This window comes from Amphibalanus amphitrite, unplaced genomic scaffold (assembly GCF_019059575.1).
Source record: "Amphibalanus amphitrite isolate SeventyFive unplaced genomic scaffold, NRLGWU_Aamphi_draft 000065F_arrow, whole genome shotgun sequence".
Classification (NCBI taxonomy): domain Eukaryota; kingdom Metazoa; phylum Arthropoda; class Thecostraca; order Balanomorpha; family Balanidae; genus Amphibalanus; species Amphibalanus amphitrite.
Genome location: NW_024881561.1, coordinates 648,777 through 670,826, shown reverse-complemented (window position 1 = coordinate 670,826; position 22,050 = coordinate 648,777). Strand labels below are relative to the sequence as shown.

The window sequence follows — 22,050 nt, the reverse complement described above, 5'->3', positions numbered from 1 at the left end:
AACTACGTATGAGATAATATGCATTCTTTGTTGAATTGTTTTCGAGCAGATTTTATTTATGCATGTCAAGATAAATGGTTAAAAAGGACTGGTAAAGAGCATCTGCTTTGGTACAGAAAAACACTTATTGATGGATAAATGAACTGTGTTTCCTGGATACCAAGGACTGCAGCTGCTTTGGGCACAGGCTACAGGCTTATACCATAGGGCATAGTGTAGATTCCACTACTTAGACGTAATTATCTTATTAAAAATTTATATTGAAGTGGCGTAACCACTTTTTTCTGTTTGGAAATTGGATTAAGGCTCGTGGGGGATAAGTTGGGACATAAATAGATTCAATGCATCCCGGCGATTAGTATTTGTTTAATGAAAAGTTACGATAGCGGCAATTTTTGACTACGCCAACGCCGAGTGGCAACTATAGTTGCCAGTCCAGAAATATATGTTAAAAATATTTTTATTTTTCAATACACCGTATGTGCATTTCTAGTGCATGTAGAAGCACAGGGCATCAAGAAAAACTGCCGAAATTTGCCCACGGAATTATCGTCGTTAATGAGTTAAAGCAGCAATGAATATCTATCGATAATAAAAGGTAAAGGGCTATCAAATCTTTCTACATTCTTTCACCGAACTTTTCCACAGCCCTGCCTTCCAGCACATTGACGCAGGGAGCCGTCTAACGACCACGAGGGTCGCACAGCTTAGCTTGCCGAAATTGAAAGCGGTCGAGTGGTGTATCCGTGACTCCTCGAAGCAATTTTTACTTAGTCGCCGCCTAGGTTCGTACTCATAGGCCAACCATTCAACACGCCGGACAAAAAGTACATAGCAATGTCATGAGCCGCCGAGAAATGCAATTCTTTGTAAAATAGCAGGAAGCATACCATAAGGCGGAACTAAAAACTGAAAGATACTTATTGTACCTATCAACTTCCATTTGTGAGTGAAAAAAACGCTCCTTTTTATTCAATTTGATGATGGTCTTTACACCTGTACTGCATAACTATCATTATCTGAGCAAAATTTGACATTTCTCTCTAGACCCTTGTGACCAGAGAAAACTGCAGCGCTGTGGGGCCATCGCTATACCGCCGAGCGTTTCAGCCGTTAATTGGACAAGTGTCGACGGGTGTGCTATCCATTATCATCAGGAGACGGGCGTCCAGGCGCAATAAAAACACTGCTCGACGGCCGCAAACGGCACAGCAGATGGCCACCAGAAATGACGACATTTCCGCTGTAACGTCCGCACGACGAGGGCGCCGAGTCCGGAATGGATAACAGCCGCACCAAAACTGAGCGTGCTGCCATTTGAGAGAGCCCGGATACGCAGCTGATATTGACGGCATGATGAAACTGGGCCTGTAATCGAACAGGCGCGGCTTTGGTAAGACCAAAGTCTGACTAACAAACACCGACACATGACAGAATCAGTAAGGACGTCCTAAACCAAGAAGTGCGGATAAACAAAAATGACTTACTAGCGAATTAGTGACGAGGGTGCTAAAGAACGTGAGCTGTTTCAAGCAAGAATACCATAGGAGACCCGTGATTGACACTTTGGTGGTGCTGACCAAACAATCACGACCACTGATCAGAGATCACAGATACTTGTCTCCTTGCATCATACAGATCTTTGTATGACCTTTGTCCAAACAGCCGGCAGAACTGTAACTGCGCGACTTTGAGGCCGGTGAACTTCTGAGAGTTGGAGCTACAAAGCAGAGCTGTCCGGGGGCAGTGTGCCGTGACCGGGGCAGGGGTACGGGGACAGGGGGAGCTGTCGACGGGTCGTCTGCGGGCCGGCGGCCGGCGCCGACTGGACACGGGTTAGCCGTCAGCCGTCAGCCTATCAGCCGCCAGCCGCCAGCCGTCCAGCCATGCTCCCGTCACTTCCCGCCGACAGGTACACCGGACCGAGCTGTCGACACCGGCGGCGTCGTGGTGCAACGGGGAGCTGACGCCGCTGAGCCGTGGTGCAAAAGCGGAGCCGGGGTGCAGAGAGGAGCCCCCAGACAGCGATACATGTCAGCCGTATAGCCGGTACAGAAAGCAGCCCGAGGTGCTCTGGCACCGGGTACAGCCCCAGAGGCTGGCCATCGCCAGCGTATTCGTCACAAGATAACACGTGTTCGTCTTGATGAGATTAGGTAGGTATGCTAGAAAATATCGAGCTTTGCTTGAAGATAGATACTAGCTTTATGCTAGAAAACCTCGAGTTTGCCTGAAGATAGGTACTAGCTTTATCGTCAGAGTTTATTATGATACCCTTCTTTGATTATCACAATCCCATTAAAGGTAGAGACCCGAACTGCCTTTTATAGGACGGAAGATTTCGCCCTGCGCCGCGCTGTGCCCCCGCCCAGCCAGCAGCGGTCGTCTCCAGTGCCCAGTGGTGCCGCCGGCGGTCTCTCTGGGGGCCGGGGGTGGGGGGGGTGGGGCTGGTGACCGGTCACACCACTCACCGGTGCACCACGTTGGCCAGCAGGTCGTTGTGCCGCAGCCGGTGATCCACGTCCACCTTCTGATAGTTGACGGTCAGCGTGCCGGCGCGGATACAGCGCTCCTGGAATGGACCGGGAGCTGTTACCGATCGGGGGCAGCGGCTGCAGACAGGGACGGGCAGCGGCTACTGGTCAGGACGGGCCGCGGTTAGTGATCGGGACGGGCAGCGGTTAGTGATCGGGGAGCCGCGGCTGCAGACAGGAACGGGCAGCGGTTAGTGATCGGGGAGCCGCGGCTGCAGACAGGAACGGGCAGCGGTTAGTGATCGGGGAGCTGCGGCGGTCGCAGTGGCGGACGGCGGGTCGCCTTGATCGTCAGTCGATGTTGTCAGTAGACTGTGAACGTGAAGCCCACAGCTAGTATGTACACTGTACAGGTGATGTGAGCGATATATTTGCCAGCCATTGAAAGTATTTTGCTCTCCTTTACTGCTGGTGAACGTTTGGCGAGGAGCTCCCATCACCGATTAGTTTGGACTTAATGGCAAATAGAGACCTAAAGGAAGTACCTACTGTAACGCAAGTGTTTCACATCAAACCGCTTCAGTCCTCTGCCGACTTTTCATTTATTTCGTTTTCGCCCACCCATTGTGTTTTATCTCCACCATTTCCTGAAACGCTTTACAATTTCAATGCGAGCTCTTTGGGCGCTAGTGCCAACGGTTCACGACCGAAGGTTCTCTTCCCAGAACTGCTTTTCAATCACCGTCTCCACCTCGGCAGTCATTAAAGCAGCAAATGCCTGCTTCCCCCGGGACAGGCAATCTCCAATGGCGAGTGATTGGCGCTTTAAGGCCGCTCGCTGCACCAATCGACTCTCAAAGGAACCGATATCGCCAAAGGCAAAGGAAATATAAATTGATGGACTTGAATTAAGCCCACAGACACCGGAGAAACGCTCATTATCTCAGAAAGTCCCACGGCGCCATGCTGCAAAGTCCGAAGAAAGCGGCCTTTCTGGAGCTGTTTTTGTCGCTGATAGGCGAACAGCACTCGGCGATTTAATGCTTTCAGCATTTTTCGGGCGCAGCTGAGAGATTCAAAACATGTCTTCAATTATGTTGTTTACGCTCTTTATTGTCGAACTCCGTAAGCGTATCGAGCAATGCGAATGTAACAAAGCAGTTCATCTACCCAGGGTCGTCGACCGAAAAGTATAAAAAAGGAAAAGTACGAGAATATTTTACATTATCACAAAAAAATATTCGCATGTGCCTTTATACATTTATGAAAATGATTTAAACGAACACACCTTCAACATTTTGTCAAGTCTGAAGTTGTGTTACCCAGCAGTTTGGAGGGCTAATTTGGGAGCTTTGTCCCTCGCGCCCCCAAAAGCAGCTATATAATCTCGCAATCGCACCGCCCCTAACCGTCATCAGTCTAAGCGCCGAGGCTTTTGCACGGATCGCAAAGCCAACAGATAGCGATGACTCGATGAGACGTCTCTTCCTCCGAACATCACTGCGTGAATAAGACCATTTTCAGTCACAGCTAATACTCTATATATAATGGAAATCAAATTACGCCTCGTCTGCGAGCAGTTGGGAACAAGTGAGGAGCACCGACCATCCGTCTATGACGGTGACCGCCCGTATTTCACAATTCGGCAGCTAATAGCCACAGTTCACCATTTCGGCTCGGCCCGATTTATCGTTGCGGTAGTCTGCGTTCTCGGCCGGCTAATAAGGCCCGCAGCGGCACGCCTCTCTCACTGTGGGTGACACAAATCAAATTCGGCCACAGCCGGGCCGCTAACCAAATTAGCTGAATTGGCCGCGCGCGCAGCTCCCCTGTCAAAGTCCACAGCCCCGGGGGTGTGCGGGCGGGCGGGGCGAATGGCGGGGAAATGTGAATATGCATCGTCACGGCCGTCCGGTAGATGAGTGTTTTCAGCGGCCAGTCGGCAATCATTTGCTTACCTAATAGGCTTTCCGATAGCGCATCGAAGTTAACTGAGCCTATCCCGCACTATGTGAATAATTAACTAATTATGAGTGCATAATTTTCAAGGCGTGGTACACTCGGGGGCAGATTGATGTTCTACAACTCTTTATCCACCGGGTTCCTATGGCTCAGCATTGGCAGCAGCCGCCTGGTACCGGTAGACTGTGCCGCTTCACTTACTTGTCAAGCGGCACAGCCTATCCATACCGTATGCCACCGGTCTGGGTCGGTGGCTGGAAGGCGATGTGGGCCGCCTGTGACGTCAGCGCAGCGGTGAGGGCCGAGCCCGGAGGCATGGCTCGGGTCGGCGCAGCGCGGCGGCTGGCGAGGACTGGGGAGTGAGGTGGGGTGGGAGCACGGACCATCGCGCGGCTGCGAGAGTGTAGTTAACTTTCGCGTCCCAAGGCACCAATTATTCTACCTAACATTGCTCTACCTGGCATTGGGACAGCCGGTAGAATTTATATCATACGTGCATCGAGTTGCGGAGCTACATTGTTTATAACAGATAAGTATTAAGGCCTTGATTGAGCTCATTGGTGTCTATTATTTCGCACAGCAATCGTCCAGAGACTGGGGTTTTTGGATAGCGCGGCGTCCCAACTTTAACCCTATTAGTGGCAGGCTCCTGGCTACCCCATATTAGTGGCAGGGGGGGGGCTGTTTACGACCCCCCCCCCCTTGATATCTCGAGATCTAACCGGCCGATTTTCAAAATTCAAACGGCATTCGATTCCGCTGAACGTGATCTACATTTCTAAAAAAAAAAATTAAAAATGTCAATAGGGGGGTAGAGGGGGGTAAAAACGGGCAAATTGCAGATACATTTTAGACTGTTTATCACGGCCAGGTTTCTGAACCAATCTTAACGCAACTTTTGCCGATCGATAGAGAATGAACCAGGAATTCACATGGATCCTAAAAATATGCATTTGCATTCTCAAAAATCATAGGCGGATACAGATCATTGAGATTGGGGGTACACAAAAAGTATAGTAAATAAGGTTTTTGTTGGTACTGTTTCTAAAAAGGGTGGCAATGGTCTTGTTATGTTACAATTTTCTTATGAGAGAACGACTAAAATTGTATTGGTCATGCATAGGCGGTGTCAGGGCACCTATGTTGGGAGGTAAAAAATAACCCCCTTTTTTGGACGCCTGGATCCGCCTATTATAGCAAAAACGTGTCAAAAGAGGATGCACAATAACTTTGTATATGTTATCACATGATACCTTTCATTCACTGTTCGTAAAACTGGTGCAGCATCGTGATCTTCGCCCAAATGACTCGCTTCACGAATAGGACCCCCAATTCCCAGTGCTCTGGAGCCGCCCCTGGTAAAGTTATGAACTTGAAATTTTCAGGGAATGTGCCCAATTTAGTTTTAGGAAAAGTCAGAAAATTTCAGCATCGTAGCTTCAGCGGTTTCGGAGATATTCCCGAAAAACCTGAGGGGTGGATAAAAACAACCCCCCTGCCACTAAAAGGGTTAAGCAACTCTTAGTGTTCCTCTAATCTGTAGTCGCAGCCACCAAAAGCAAACCGTTCCAACTAGGAACAAATAAGTCGCGCGCCTGGGACGGTCCAAACCGGGCTTCTCGAACCGGTCACCCTACGACACCAGCGTGTATCCACTGATTTGTTGTTTGTTTGTTTATTGGGGCTTTAGGGCGCGTCGACTGCAAAGGTCATTTTGCGCCCATAACGTCGCGCTAGTAAAACAAGTGTTTCAAAAGAAGAAACTTTCTAGATATCAATACTAGAAAGTAAAAGACTATAAAAAAAAAACAGGGTAAAATAAAACAACGCAAGAGCGTCGTAATAGACAACTGACTAGACGAGGAGACTAGAGAGGATTTGGGTCAGGTCGAGTAAATCGCTTGGAATTTGACTGCACGGATAAAGGAAAAGATGTTGCCAGATAAAACCCAGGGTGACTCGTCACCCAGCAGGTGGCGGACAGTGGTACCCGGAGCGATGCGGCCGAGGTAGCGTGTCCGGTCTGGTTCTAAAAGTGGACAAGATAAGAGCACGTGAGCGACGGTAAGAGGCGCGGAACAACCGTTGCAAATGGCCTGCTCGTCTCCGCGGAGGAGGTGGCCATGCGTGGCATATGTATGGCCGATTCGGAGCCTGCACAAGATCACCTCGTTGGACCGGTTGTCTTGCAAGCAAGACCTCCATGGCTCCAAAGTCGGCTTCACCTCACGGAGCTTTCCGCCTCCACGTAGGCTCCACTCTGCCTGCCACTCAGAGAGAATGAAAGATCGCACAGCCGAATAAAGGTCACGCGCCGGCAATGGCAGACGTCGAGTGCAGGAGGCTGCGGCCGCGCGCCTCGCGGCCGCATCTGCCAGCTCGTTGCCGTGTATGCCGACGTGGCTGGGAATCCAGCAGAACTGAACAAATTTTCCCGATTGTTCCACTGACTGAAGTCGAGCTAAAATGTCTTGAACGATCGGGTCAACTGGATTAAAACTCCGTAACGCCAAAAGGCTACTTAGGGAGTCCGATAAAATCAAGTAAGAAAGGCCGTCCGACACCTCGATAAAACACAGAGCCTTCTCGATGGCGACTAGCTCAGATGAAAACACCGAGGCAAAAGAAGGTAGAGAGAATGAGCGGGTATCGCGACCTGCGATAAAAGCACATCCCACTCCCTCAGGTGTTTTTGATCCGTCTGTAAAAACGGTGTTAAAACCATCGTACGAGACGATGTGTTGCAAGGCCCTGACTCGCGCCTCACAAGGCAGCAAGTCATCCTTCTTAACTTCGGAGAGTGAGAGATCTACTTGAGGTTTTGCGTGTTTCCAAGGCGGAGAGGACGTACCCCAGCTACGTCGTACGACACGTAAACCTATGTTGGCTGCGGAGAAGAGACCTCTCATGCGCGCTCCAAAGCAGAGCGATTGTCGCGCTCTGTCAAGTCGAGTGTAGTAGGTGGAGAAGACGTACGGATACGTCGGATGCGTCGGGAACTGACGCAGTTTCAGCGCATAGCGCATCCCAAGCATCTGGCGGCGTAGGGATAGAGGCGGCTCGTGCGCCTCAGCAAGAAGGCTGCTGCTGGGCGAGGTGCGGAATGCTCCGGTGGCGACACGGATTGCAGCATGATGGACTGCGTCGAGGACCTTTTTGCTGGATTGGCTCGCTGAATCGTAGACAAAAGAAGCGTAATCCAGCTTCGACCGAACTATCGATCGGTACAGGAGAAGAAGGGTCCTGCGGTCCGCACCATAAGATGTTCGAGCAACACATTTTAAAACGTTCAGGGATTTAAAACACCGTTCCCGAAGCGTTCTAAAATGTTCCTTATACGTCAAGCGACTGTCAAAATAAATCCCAAGAAACTTCGCCACCGGCCGAGTGGGAATCACCTGTCCGTAGAGCTTGATTCCCAAAGCTAGGTCGTCACAACGTCGGCGGCAAAAGTGCATTGCCACGGTCTTCGCTGTGGAAAAACGAAGACCATTCTTACCGCTCCACCTCTCCAAACGTGTTACGGCGAGCTGCAGCTGTCTAGCCGCATGACGAGCGCTTGAAGCAGCAAACCAGATGGCAAAATCGTCGACAAAAAGCGATCTCCCGATGGAAACCGGGAGGTCGTCGACGATGTCATTGATTGCCACCGCGAACAACGCCACACTGAGCACCCCACCCTGGGGAACTCCGTTCTCCTGGGTAAAACTGCTCGAGAAATCACTGCCAACTCGGACTTTAAACCGACGACCCGATAAAAAATTCTTGATAAAGAGGCCCATCCGGCCGCGTATGCCGTACTTATATACTTTGGAAAGTATGCTGTGTCGTAAGACTGTATCATAGGCCGCCTCAATATCAAAGAACAGTGCTCCAAGGTGCTTCTTTTCAGTAAAACAGGTGCGTATCTCGGTGTCGAGGGCTAAAATGTGGTCAACAGGGCTGCGGTGCTTTCTAAAACCGCACTGGGCGTTTGTAAAAACACCGTGATGTTCCAGAAACCAGCTAAGACGCACATTGACCATCTTCTCCATCAGCTTTGAAAGCGATGATGTGAGAGAGATGGGCCGATAGTGGAGAGGGTCATGTCCCGACTTGCCAGCCTTCAAGATAGGAATGATAATGGCTTCCCGCCAGGTCTCAGGGAAAGTGCCAGTCTCCCAAAGCGAATTGAAAGTTGCTAGCAGCGCCTCGAGGGCAACCGCCGGGAGATGACGGAGCATGTCGTTGTGGACAGCATCCGGACCTTCTGAGACGCTGCGCAACGAGCTGATGGCAGACGTGAGCTCAGCCATAGAGAAAGGCTCGTTGTACACCAAATTTTCAGCTGTGCTGAAGTCCACGGCGGCTGGTGCAGGTCGTGAGGACGGCTCTCCTCGGCAGCGCTGATAGAGTGCACGGCCTATCGTCTCTGCGACGTCTAAAGGGTGGGATATGTCCGTGTTGCTCACTCTTAAAACCGGAAGCGGAACAGAGCTGAACCGGCCTTCAATGCGCTTCATGCGTGCCCATATCTGGGTCGTAGGAGTAAAACGGTTTAAGGAACTCACGTACGTGCGCCATGAAACAGCCTTTGCCTCTTTTAAAACGCGACGGGCAAAAGCCCGCGCTTTCTTAAAAGCGATGAGGTTCTCAGAAGTACTGCTCCGGTCAAACTTTCTAAAAGCGCGCTTCCTGGCACGAATCGCATCTCCGCATTCCTTGGTCCACCACGGGACCGGAGGACGACGAGGCTGACTCGACGTCTTGGGTATGCACCCGTTTGCGGAGTCAATGAGTAAACATGTAAAATCCTCTGTAGACATCACAGAGGCGTCGGCTCTGGATAAAACAGAAGCCTCTACAGCGGCCTGGAATTCGCCCCAGTCGGCTTTCCGAACATTCCACCTAGGTGGGCGGTTGCCTGACACTGGGGACTCCTGGTGCTCCAGCCACACTGGGAAGTGGTCGCTCCCGAGTGGGTCGTCATGGACGGACCAGGTAAAAAGCTGAGCTAGCCGCGGACTGACTAAGCTCAGGTCCAGAGCCGATGTTTGACCGGAGGGTGTTGTAAAATGGGTGCGCTGTCCTGTATTTAAAATACACAGCGCCTCATCGCGGATAAAAGATTCTAAAAGTCGACCACGAGTGCCAGTCGTGTCGCATCCCCACGCCAGGCTATGGGCATTAAAATCGCCGACTACCAGGACCGGAGGTGGAAGCTCATCGACAAGTCGATGCAGCTCAACCACCGGGAGCGCAATACCTGGTGGAAGGTATAAAGAACAAACTGTCAGCTCCCGGTGGTTGAAATCAACTCTAGCGGCTACCGCCTGCAGGGGAGTCTGCAGCGGGACCTGACGTGTGGGCACGCTGTGGTGCACTGCCAAAAGTACACCTCCATGGGCAATGGTCGGGGTGTCTAAGTCTCTTCTAAAAACAGAGTAACCCTTGATGGCAAAGGTAACGTTTGGCGCTAGCTTGGTCTCCTGGAGACCTAAAACAAGGGGTGTGCGCCAACGGATAAGAGACTGTAGGTCCTGGTAGTTGGCCCGGAGGCCTCTACAGTTCCACTGTAGAATAAAAGGCGTGGTTAAAAAGGCGCAAAAAGGGCGCGTATAACATGAGGCAAAGGCGCACACAGATACCTGACTGACCACAAAAAAGGTAAAAAGTACCGAGAGAAATGCACCTGGTAAAAAAGCGCAATAGCGCGAAAAAGATAAAAGGATAAAAGAGGAAATGACTAGACTGAAGGACTAGACTAGGTCCTCTAACTCCGAGGAGGCGCTCCCCCCGTAGCGGATACGGGGGTGCCCTGAGCCCTCTCGGTGAAGCCTCCCTTCAGCAGAGGCAGATCGGGCATGGCTCGGGCCCGGCTGGGGCCTTTTCGACCGGGGGGCGTCGCCCTCCGAAGGTGACCAGCTCGGGGGCGTCTGCCGCTTGGCGAGGCGCCCTGGAGCCGCGGAGGGCTGTTGCCGCCCCGACGGGGATGTCGAGGCGGCGGCCTGTGTCCTCGACACAGGCGTCTCTGGCAGCGGCGGTGGTGGCCGCCGCTGCGGAGGTGGAGGAGGCGGCGGGGGACCCATGATGGGCCGAGTCCCCGCCTGAGGTGTCTCCGGGGTGTCAGCGGCAACAGCCGCATTGGCACTCCCGGAGGCGGAGTCGGCAGACGAGGCTTCCTTAGCCTCGAGGGCCTTCTGGACGAGGCGAGCCCTCCTCGCCTCGCGTGCCTTCCTCTCCTCCTCCCCCCGCCGCAGCGCCTCCTGCACCGCCGTGGGCGGTCGGGGGCGGGGCGGGGTGGGTGGCGCCTTACCCTGCGCCGGGGGGCGCCGACCACCCTGTCGGCGCTGGACGACGGCCCAGCCGTCTCCATCACCGTTCGCGGCTGGAGCGGGACTGGGTGGACCCCACACTGACTCTTGAGCAGCCTGCTCTGTGTTGCTCGGCGGCGCACGAGGCGCCGTGGTGTCCGCTGAGTCACCAGTGGCTACGACGGTGAGGCCGAATCGTTTGAGAAGCTGCACGAGCTGCGCTACACTCATCTGGGAGGCATCGGTAGAGTTTGTGACTCTCACCTTCTGGGCATACGAGGTCTTCGGGTGACTCTGGTTGTACACCTCCCGGGCCTCTTTGAAAGACAAATTTCTGGTAGCCTTGATGGTCATGATCTCTTTCTCCTTGACGTATGCAGGGCAAGACCTATCATACGCGGAGTGCGGCGTCTGCCCCTCTCCGCAGTTGACGCATCGGGGGGTCTCCGAGTCACAGGTTTCGTCAGTGTGGTCCTGCGAAGCACACTTGGAGCACGTGGGTCTTCCTCGGCAGTTGTCCTTTGTGTGGCCGAAACGTTGGCAGCGGAAGCAGCGCATGGGCGCTGGGACGAAAGGCCGCACGCGAACCTTCACGTAGCCCACACGAATCTCACTCGGCAAGTCAGTGGAGTCAAACGTCAGAATTATGTTGTTGGTCGAGACCGTGCCTCTCTTCGTCATGATGCGGCGAGCCGCTGTCACGCCGAAATCGGCGAGCCCGTCCGCAATGTCCTCGTCGCTCACTCCCCTCAGGTCGAAACAGTTAATGACCCCTCGTGATGAGTTCTTAGAGCGGTGGGGCTCCACTGTAAGCGGGATGGAGACGAGCCTCCGGCCGGATGCCCGTCCCTCGGAGAATACGAAGCGAGTAGCGTCCAACGCTTTCGCCGCCTCCTCGCTTTTCCTGAACTCGACCTCCAGCGCGCCATCACGCATCCGGTCACAACGAACGATCGAACCAAACCGGTCGCAGCCATCCTTCCGCTGGAAGGGCGTCAAGGAGCTCAGCTCCCTGTCGGCGCTCCGGAAGATGAGGATTTTTGGATTTTTCGGTCTTGGATCGTGCAGCGTTCGCCCGTCGGCCGAGGCCGGCGGGCGAGAGTCGGCCGAAGCCGAAGGATTGGTAAGAGTGGGGGAAGGGGGGTTGGTCGAGTTATCCATGCGAGTGTGCTTGGTCTCCGCCAGCTCGGCCGCCGACGCTCCGCAACGGCGCCGCTACAAGGCCTGGGACGGCCGAGCTGACTGTACGGGACTTGGCGGCACCTTCCGAGGGGGAGAGAGAGGCTCACCACCCCCCACGGTCGGATACCGCCTCCTCCCTTGACGCCTAGCCGAGTCACCGCCAGGGGCAGCGACAGATCAGCCCCACCGACGGAGGACGAGCACAAGTGCCCGAACCCCGCCGGCGACACCTCTCCGACACCACCCCCGGCGGCATCACGACTGGGAATGGCTCCTCAAGTGCGGCGCCCCACTGAGTGTCCCGCCCTTACAGAACTCAGGGCCAAAGAGGCGTGTTGCCCAGCCACCGCGACTGGCTCCGCACGGTGGGGGGCTCAACCTCCAGGATCCCGTTGTCCTGGGGTACGGGTCGGCTCGCCTAGCCTAGTAAAACCGGCTGGTACCCGAGGGGACGCCACTCCCCTTACACTAGCCCAACTCGGCTGTGTTCCTGCGGGTGCAAAAAAAACAACGAAAAAAGAAGAAAGGAATCAGAAAGCTGTGATCGAACGAAACGCGGACATCCGGTGAGAAGCAAAGCAAAAGCAAACAAAGACCGCTCAAGAGCCAAACAAAACCACGAAAACCAAGAAAAGTCGGGCCGTACCATCTGTCCATCCAGCGATCAAAGCAAGTCGTAAGCAAGCACAGGTCAAGCTGGGGCCGAAGGGGCGCTACTCCCCTTGCTGGCCGAGGCCAGGGCCGCCGCGGGGCGAGGGCCCAAGGAACCCAGACCAACAGCGACCCGGGCCACTGCCAACCCCCTGCGGGGCCAATCCTGCAGACAATCCATCCGGCAACCAAAGCAAGTCCAGGTCAAACGCGCGTCAAGCTGGGGCCGAGGGGGCGCTACTCCCCTTACTGGCCGAAGTCACAGCCGCCGCACAGCCCGTGTATCCACTGAGCTGCCGAGACCAGCGACCACCCGCCGCGGTCAAACGCGATCAAATGTCACAATACTGTCATTGGCGGTCAGCGGGTGAATGTCATTTTGTTTTGTGCGGACGAGGACGAAGACCATTCTCGGTAGCTCAGTGGATGAACGCTCGTGTCGTGAATTGGCCGGTGGGAGAAGCCCGGTTCGAACCCCCTGAGTGGCCGAATTTTTAGCTCCTAGTTAGAACGGTTTGCTATTGGGGGCTGCGACCACATTTTAGAGCAACAGTAATAATCGCTTTAAATTGGGGTGCTGGCTCCGGCACTACTCATAGCCCCCAGTTCCCACGTCTCTGGACGATTGCCGTGCGAAACAATAGACACCAATCTGCTCAATCAAGGCCTTAATACTAATATGATATACAAAAAATATAGCTCCGCACCTCGATGCACGAGTGACATAAGTTCTATCGGCTGTCCCATTGCCACGCTTAAGTGTGTCGTAATGTGCATGGCAAGTATGATGATAGGCGCTGTCTTGGGGATAGGATATTTTAACAACTGCTTTAGCACAATTGTTAGGTAGAATAATTGGCGCCTTGAGGCGCGAAAGTTAACTACACTCGCTCAGCCGCGCGATGGTCCGTGCTCCCACCCCACCTCACTCCCCAGCCCTCGCCAGCCGCCGCGCCGCGCCGACCCGAGCCATGCCTCCGGGCTCGGCCCTCACCGCTGCGCTGACGTCACAGGCGGCCCACATCACCTTCCAGCCACCGACCCAGACCGGTGTCATACGGGTGGGTAGGCTGTGCCGCTTGACAAGTAAGTGAAGCGGCACAGTCTACCGGTACCAGGCGGCTGCTGCCAATGCTGAGCCATAGGAACCCGGTGGATAAAGAGTTGTGGAACATCAATCTGCCCCCGAGTGTACACATAACTAAACTTGATACTAGGAAATATAAATGAGTGCGTGGTTGCAAACATTCACGAATCGAAGACCAGAGCAGAGGAACAAAATTCACTACGAAATATTACAGCGACAGAGAGCCAACAGCACAGTCACAATTCTGGACACCGGTACCCGCGAAATAAGCCACGAAACAAGTCTCCAAAATGACTGGTCCATGTTTGCACCTCACAGACAGTGTTTTCATTTCTGCTAGATTGGCCCGACTGCAGCGCACCGGACCGCAGTAACTAACCTCCCCACCACTCCCCGGCCAGCACTGAGCACACCGTCACCCCCACCGGCCCGGGGGGGGGGGGGCGCTATCGCCGCCCAGTTGACTCTCACCTGTCCACTGAGACAAACCAAACCTAATCTCTGCGGCCCGTGTTGACCGCCGAGTTCATTAGCGCGCGCCGGGCGGGCGCACCTCATATTGGCCCCGCTCCCCGCCCTTCCCCCGTCACACGACCACACTAAACCTTATTGGGTGGGCCGATAAGCCAGGTTAGGCCGCCGGCGTGGACCGGTCGCGCCCAACAGAGCCGACACTTTGTCAGGGTGGAGTGGTCACCGATACGCCGCAGCGGAGAGTGCCAAAACTTCGTGACATTTGAGGAATTTGTGACCCGTCTAGATTCTTGAAAATTCCTGCTTCGTATTTAGACCAGCATGGGTGGAGAGCTATAGACCGGCGTGAGGCCACCAATCCACTGACTGATTTCGATTCAATTACATGCCCCTTTCAGTTCAGATTTGCTTCACTGATCTTAAATTAAACCTGTCACGAATGCACATTCCTCAGAGTTTATGACCTTGCCGTGGAAATAATGTTGTCAGTTCACTTTGTTGGGGCGGTCTGTAACACTCTGTTCACCATAGGCGGAATGTCCGTGTCTCGTGTTCCACTGCACTGAATATACGCCATGCGCCTGCCGTTCGCCATTACACAGCGTGACGGTAAGCCGCCAGTGACGTCATCAGCCTGCTGACGTCATCGGAGACGCAGTACACCCGATCACTACGGACCCCGGGCCGAGGAGAAGCCGTGATTTCAACGAGCTCTTCCGATCTCTCAATTTGAGTCTCCTGGGTTTCAATAAAGACAGGGGCCATTAAACTTATTATTGGTGCATTGTATAAAATACCCCTGAACGTGAAACCGAAACTAGGAGAAATGACTGCATGTATTGATATTTTGATGAAACGATAATAGTATACCTTGATGTAGCATATACCTTGATGAAAGTTCCCCACAAAATGTCAGCATTAAATAAATGAAGACCTCCTAAATCCCTGGGAGTCACTGTTCCTCCCCTGTTCAGCGCGCCCTGCGGTCAGCGGCGGTAATCGCTGCGGCGGCGGCGGCGGCAGCACTGGCCTCTGTCCGCCGTGCGCTGATGCCATCAGCCGTTCCATTCGGTACGGTAATTGGAGCGGGATGCTGGCGAGAATAGTCGATTGCCGCGTCTGACTGGCCGCTGGAAACTGTCCCGGGACGACACCGACCACAGGGCACAGGGCAGCGCCTCGTTACTGCGGACCACCCGGCATGGGTGTAGGAGCGCCAAAAATATTGGTGAAGGATGCCACCTGAACCTTATGAAAAGGGACAGGACCGTGCCAACCAACACGCACAGTGCAAGCGGGGGGGGGGCGAATTTCGCCAACCCCTTGTTTTTCGCAGATATCTTACGCCCTTGTCATCCCATTAACGTCAAATTTTCAATGCCTGCCTAAAATTGAATTGTGCATCTTGCCATGACAGCAAGATGTAAATCAGGGCCTCGGCTAAGGAATTTTGACTACTGGGGCAAATGGTCAAAGTGTGTTAACCCGCGCCCTGCTGGGAGGGGGGGGGGGAGGTTTTTGAACACCCCCCTGCGGTTTTTCGTGGATATCTGAAAAACGGCGGCACCTTATCATCTATCAATTTTATACATTTTGTGAAAATTTCAGACCAGGGTCCTTCAAGGTCAGGTCACCAGGTCGCTACATGTGACCTCACCTCATAAACACATCATAAAATGTTTCAATGTATGTCATAGCTACACCAAGTGACGGATCGCTTTGAAGCTTTCAGCAATTGATAAGTGCAACAGTATGTACAAAATTCGGAATTTTCATATCGGTGACCTAAGGTCGGGTCAATTTTGCGACCTCTCTAGGTATTATAAGTCAATGGGAGAAAATTTAAAACCGTCTTTTTCGGACGAAAGTCATTCTAAACACTCTCAAACACTAAATTACAAGTAACTTTGACACACTGAACATGAAAACGGCACCCGTGACCCCTGTTTATGCCCCTAAGGTCATCTCAGGTCACGAATGGTATCTAACAGTTTTTTGCGACTAACTTTTGAAAGAGGCATGCTAGAGCGATGAAAACGCCTTATATATATGTTCAGCTCGACGATACAGATCCACTAATATGCAACATGACAATGTCCGGTCAAATCATGACCTTGACCAGAGGTCAAATTTTTAAGTTGAACTTTCAATGTCAAATTATTACGAGCGAGCGAGCGCAGCGAGCGAAGCGAGTCTTTTCAATATAACGGAAAAATCTCAGTATGAGCGGCCCGGCCCGGCCCGGCCCGGCCCGTAACGCTTTTGAGAGGCTTATATCTCAGCAACCGCTGGACCGATTGGCCTGCGGTCTTTTTTGCTGGGTAGCCCCATCCCTTCCACCCCGTAATAGATTACTTTTGATACATCTCAGTGACCGTCGTGGCACGTGCCACCTGAAAAGTCAAGGGTGTTCAAGCTGTTTTGCAAAAGTAGTGATTTTGACAGGCTCATATCTCAGCAGCCGCTTGGGCGATTGACTTGCGGTAATTTTTGTAGGGTAGCAGCATCCCTTCTACCAAAAATAGGATACTCTCGATGCATGTGGGTCACTCCCAGTGCACGTGCAAAATACAACAATAAGAGGTGTCAAATTTGTTCCCATTTTAATAACTCGGTAATTACTGGGGCGATTTCGCTGAAACTTGGCATACAGGTAGGCACCCACCAGGCAATGCAGTCCCATGTGTTGCGGTTAGGGTGCTACTGCACGTGCGCACGTGCAGGGGGCGCTTCCAGATCTCGAGAACGGCTGGGCCGATTGCGCTCAAATTTGGTACGCGGTTGGGGACCAGTTAGTAGGGTGCCGTGCAAAAGTCAGTTTGGATCCCGTTTGCACGTGCGCACGTGCAGAATGCCGCCTCCAGATCTCAGGAACGGCTGGGCCGTTTGCGTTCAAATTTGGTATACTGCTAGCGACCGGTTAGAAGGGTGCTTTGCGCAAGCCCGTTGGAAGTACCCTCTCGCCCTTCCGCACGTGCAGGGCTCACTATCTCGCTCGCTCGTTCTTCGCCCAAAAGGCGTTTTACTGGTAGTTCATTCGATGCGTCTTGACAAGAGGAACACGATGTCGGTAAAAGAATGCTCGTGCAAGGCTTGAGTCAAAAGTTATTGCAGAAAAACTGTTCCCGAAAAATCGTCTATTTTGGCAGTTTTTGCCCCCTGCAGGCAAAACCGTTGACGTTAGGTCAAATCTGAGAGAATTACTCAGAAAGGGCGTTAATAGGGCTATCGAATGCGCTTTTCCGTGGCGCTGTAGCTCTATTGGTTCCCGAGCTATGCGTTGGCTTCTTGGAAATTGTCGACATTCGACCTGGAAATCGGCGAAATTTTGCCTTCAATGACCTCTGGTGACCTGACCTTTGACCTGACCAAAAAAGCGACCGAAGTGATTTCGTCATTATTTTTGGCGCTCTTTCGAACGCCGCCTTCCGCGTATCGCTACATGGCCCAGGAGCCGAGTTAGAAGGGGGGGTGTTCAAACACCCCCCCCCCCCAGCAGGGCGTGGAAATCCAGGACCCCCAGCCGGGCGCGGGTTAAAAAACAGACATTTGATCAACCGTCGAATTCAGTAGTTCTAAGCATAGGTAGGTGAAGACCCTCCCTTGCATTGTCCAAGATTGGTGAAGGATCCTTCACCAATCTGAAACTTTGGTGAAAGGTATCCTTCACCAAAGAGATACGTTGCTACACCTATGCCACCCGGCGAAAAAGGCCGCCCTCAGAGCCCGGCAGAGCGGGAACGAAGAGCCGCCCAACGGCCCTAATTGGGTTAGGGGAGAATTGCCAGGGGGCGTACTTACGGACCGATTTAAAACCGCATGCGGTGTCTGAACGAAGACAGTTCGCTATGAATGTACTCAAACTGAGCGGAAGCCGACAACATGGGAGGTAATGTGGTTATCTGAGCGGAAACGGCTCCGCGACAAAAGACCAGCTTTTGGAAAGAAACAAGATTACGAAAGCCCCGCTGGCACTGAGCAATGGGCCTTGCGATGACGATCGGTTGATTATCAGTACAAAAACAAATTGAGGGCACCCGTAGTCCAGTCGACATAGCAATGGCGTGCACATTGTGCAATTCGGCTATGGTAAGATAACGTTCCTAATGTGTAGAAAAATAAAAAAGATAAGCATGAGCTAACGAATCTTGCCACGATTTGAGCGCAACATCTCAGACGAGTTCCACCGAGCATGGAATGCTAGGAGTTTTAATCGATCGGTGCTTGTCGACCAAAGAATCTCACGTTTACTGCCTTGTTTTCAGTTCAACTTGAAGAGCCCATTTCAAATAACCGCTGCTAAAAGCTCTTAAAATCGAGTACGTGCACAGCTGCAAAAACACCCACTCAAAAGAAGGAGGGACGAGGATGAAAAGGCCACCGCTCGGCGCCGTGAATTTAACAGGAACAAATGAATCGCTAGCGGAAACCTTTCAGCTCGCTCTAATAACGCCTGAGACCTCTGCCCCAAACTGGGCACGACCTGAGGCAGGACAATCACTACCCACTTCCCATTGTAGAGGCAGGGGAAGTAAATAGCCCCACCGGTTGAGAGAACGAGTCTCGAATGCCGGTGCAGTAGCTGAGTCAATTAACTAATTAACGAACGTAGGTCATTGCTGCACCAAGCCTGAATTAAAGAAACTCCACAGTGCACCTGTTCTCGAGCAGATCCTCAAACGACCCGCTCCTCCTCCCAACACGCCGGTGCGGGACTGGATGTTGACCTAAGAGACATACGGCCGAGTGACGCCCGGTTCCGCCGCGGACAGCAGTGGTAAGTCGTCCGTCCGACTGATGACACATGTCGGGTCAGTGACCCTGACACATCATCATCATCATCATCATTTATTCTTATGTCCATCCATGGTAAATGGCTTTTCGGGACAAGTGTCAAAGTACATACAAAGATAAAATACACATACGAAAGCTAATAGTAACACTAAAATGCACAACACCCATACGGAAGCACAAAGTATATGTTTGAAGACACATTAGTGACACATTCATATCAGTCGCGTTCCCTCAGCCAGTCTCACGCTCTTTTGCGACACACAGCCGTGCTCTCTCTGGGACAGACCAGCGACCGCATCGCCACAGACCCCATCCACTCAGCAGCGGCGACGGGCGGCGGGCGGTCGCTGGTTAGGGTATCAGAGGTCGGATGAGACGGCCGCACAGATAGTGTGACCGGCCGACACACGAGGTCAACGCCACGCCGCTAATGGGTGGTGCTCTCAGGACACGGCAACACCCATGAGATTGGAGTGCTGGGGGGGGGGGGAGAGGACTGCAGAGACATTACGTGGTAACATGATGGCGGAGAGCCCGACGGCACGCGTCCTTGCATGACATAGGACAATCATCTAGAATATCACCAGGAAAATAGCGTAATTGATGATAAATAAGGAGAGCCGACAATGATTAAGGTAATTGGCAACATGACATCGGTTTTCATGACCTGAACTCATGACCAGGGCCCATTAGCCTGTATTGAGATGTCATTTAATTTTCTATAGGTCCGTGTGCAACATTACTCTTATCAACGAAAAGGTCGGCTAAAGCAAAAATATTTATGAAGTCCCAGCCACCTACTGGGGAAAATGAAAACATTCTTGATTGGAACTGGACCAAGTGCCGCAACAGGCACTTCACGTATCGCACTCTAAGCAGAGCTGCACTAATCCCCGCAGGGCTCAGGCACGTCGCCTCTCATTGGCCTGTGACGTTGGTAAACAGTCGTCTTTGGTAGCTCTCGCACTCAGCTCTGCGCTCGGGCCGGGGGCTGCGGGACCGTGGGGGCTGGGCAGTCTCCCGTCGGCTCCCTCACGTCAGCACCAGGGCGCACCCACACCGCTCGAGTGTCTCGTTAGGACTGTCGGTAATGAGCTGAGCGCGACAAGTTGTTTGTGGTTTGTGAAACAGCGCTGGTGGTGAAACTCAGTCTCGGTCCAGACTCCAGACTCCAGACCCGCTTCTCGAATGAGGATGTTGGGTACTTACATACTACACACGGTGCAGCGAAACGATCGTCGAATCGTAATATTCCAAATGCATTTTGCCGGTAGATCCAATACGCATTAACAACACTTTTAGAATACAAGAGACCAATACCAAAGACGTTGTCAAAATATGTCGCAATAAAGCCTGCCTGTAGACTGTCAAAACCATGAAAGTAAAGATGAATGGCATCTCCTAAATTTATTGAAAGTGGATGGAGCTAAGGGGTTTATCAAATGTAAACGCATGGGTCCTCTATGAGGATGGATGGGGGTTCCAATATCACACCAAAAGAGTGATAAAACCCTTCAGGATCGGGTTAGCTGGCTTTTGGCTTCACCTCGTGTACCGTGCTCTGGCCAATCAAGGAGTACACCTGGAGTGCAGTGTGCGGTACTCATCAAGGGGGTCAGTGGCCAGAGCTCTGCGGAAGGACATACCTGATACCTCAATCTATAAGGAATTACGGCCATCTCTGCGGAACTACCTACGACTGTGCGGTGTGCGGAAGTGCGGCAGTCTCTGCGGAAGTACTGCCGTCTCTGCGGACGGTCGTAAGGTCGCCGGGCGCTCCGTTTGAGGTCAGGTACTCTGCGCTGCACACTCGGCGCCCGTTTTACGACGAATCCTGATTTATGCCGGCTGCCGTGGACCGACCAGCGTCGACGACCGAACCTGTCTCCGGGGTCAGCCGCCCCCGCCCTCTCCGCGCGGCCGAACAGGCTGGGAGAGCGGCGCCGGTGTTCCCGCACTCTGCCTGACTCTCACAGAATGCAGCCACCAGAGGCAGCGGTGGTCCAGATAGAACCGGTTTTAACCGGAGCGATGACGTCATAAAGGCTTCAGATTCAGAAATTCGGTCGTTTCATTCAGACACGGGCGGGAGAGTATAGACGAGAATTTCGCATCCAACAAAATAAATGTGTCCTACAGCAAGTCGTGCATACGTCAACCTATGATCAGTCCTGCTGCAATTCACTGAATGCTGCTATGCAGGGCTGCGGAGTCGATGGATTTTCGGCGACTCCGACTCCGACTCCGACTCCGGCTTTCAAAAACCAGCTCCGACTCCGACTCCGACTCCGGGCAGAATTGTCGACTCCGACCGACTCCAACTCCCGACTCCGACTCCGCAGACCTAGCAGGGCTGCGGAGTCGACAGATTTTCGGTGACTCCGACTCCGACTCCGGCTCGGGTTTCTAAAATCGACTCCGACTCCGACTCCGACTCCGGTCACAACTGTCGACTCCGACCGACTCCGACTCCGACTCCGACTTCGACTCCGCAGCCCTGCTGCTATGGTGTGTAAATTGCCAGTTCGATACAAACCACAGGCCGAGCAGGGTTTTCCAAATCTCCCTGGCTTGCAGCGCTCATGATGCCGCAGAGCGCCGCGCCGACGTTCGGTTATGGCCGACGGGCAGCGCTCCTGTCCCCGGGGCCACCAGCGAAGCGGCGCAGTCACGATCACGGCGCCCGGTCACGTACGAGTTTCGTGAGAGCTTTATGATCCGGCGGGCCAGTCAGATGAGCGGCCGCCGGGACGCCACTGCGTGCGCCCGCATAAAATAGCAGCAGGCTCGGACAGCAGCTGCACTAACTGTATGAACTTTGGTGCATACCAGTCGGCATAATGTAATCAGAGTGAGTATCCCGGGAATCTCAGTTCTACGAATGTAATTACGGAATGAAAGTTTGTGGTAGTTCACCATCAAGCGAAACTCTGTAACTGGGCGAGAATAGAAACTCTTTGACAATGAGGAATAGTGGAAACTTCCCAGTACCAACAGTCCGAGGCATGAACTGACTCCGGTTGTCACAATCTACCTAATAAAGAAATCCTACCATATCTCCTAACATATACATAAGCTGTTCAATGCTAAATTAATCAAATAAAGCAGTTCTTATTAGCCGAAAATTTTGAAT

The 22,050-nt window shown here is 52.9% G+C and overlaps 1 protein-coding gene across 4 annotated transcripts in view; it reads right to left on the bottom strand.

The window, feature by feature from the left end:
* The window catches only part of LOC122378818 (RNA pseudouridylate synthase domain-containing protein 2-like), a 146,513-nt gene that overhangs the window by 33,161 nt on the left and 91,302 nt on the right, over nucleotides 1-22,050 (bottom strand). For all 4 annotated transcript variants that reach the window (XM_043360334.1, XM_043360335.1, XM_043360336.1 and 1 more), the window contains exon 6: nucleotides 2,472-2,572. In XM_043360334.1, coding sequence (XP_043216269.1) covers nucleotides 2,472-2,572 — 101 coding nt within the window. The remainder of the gene's footprint in view (nucleotides 1-2,471; nucleotides 2,573-22,050) is intronic.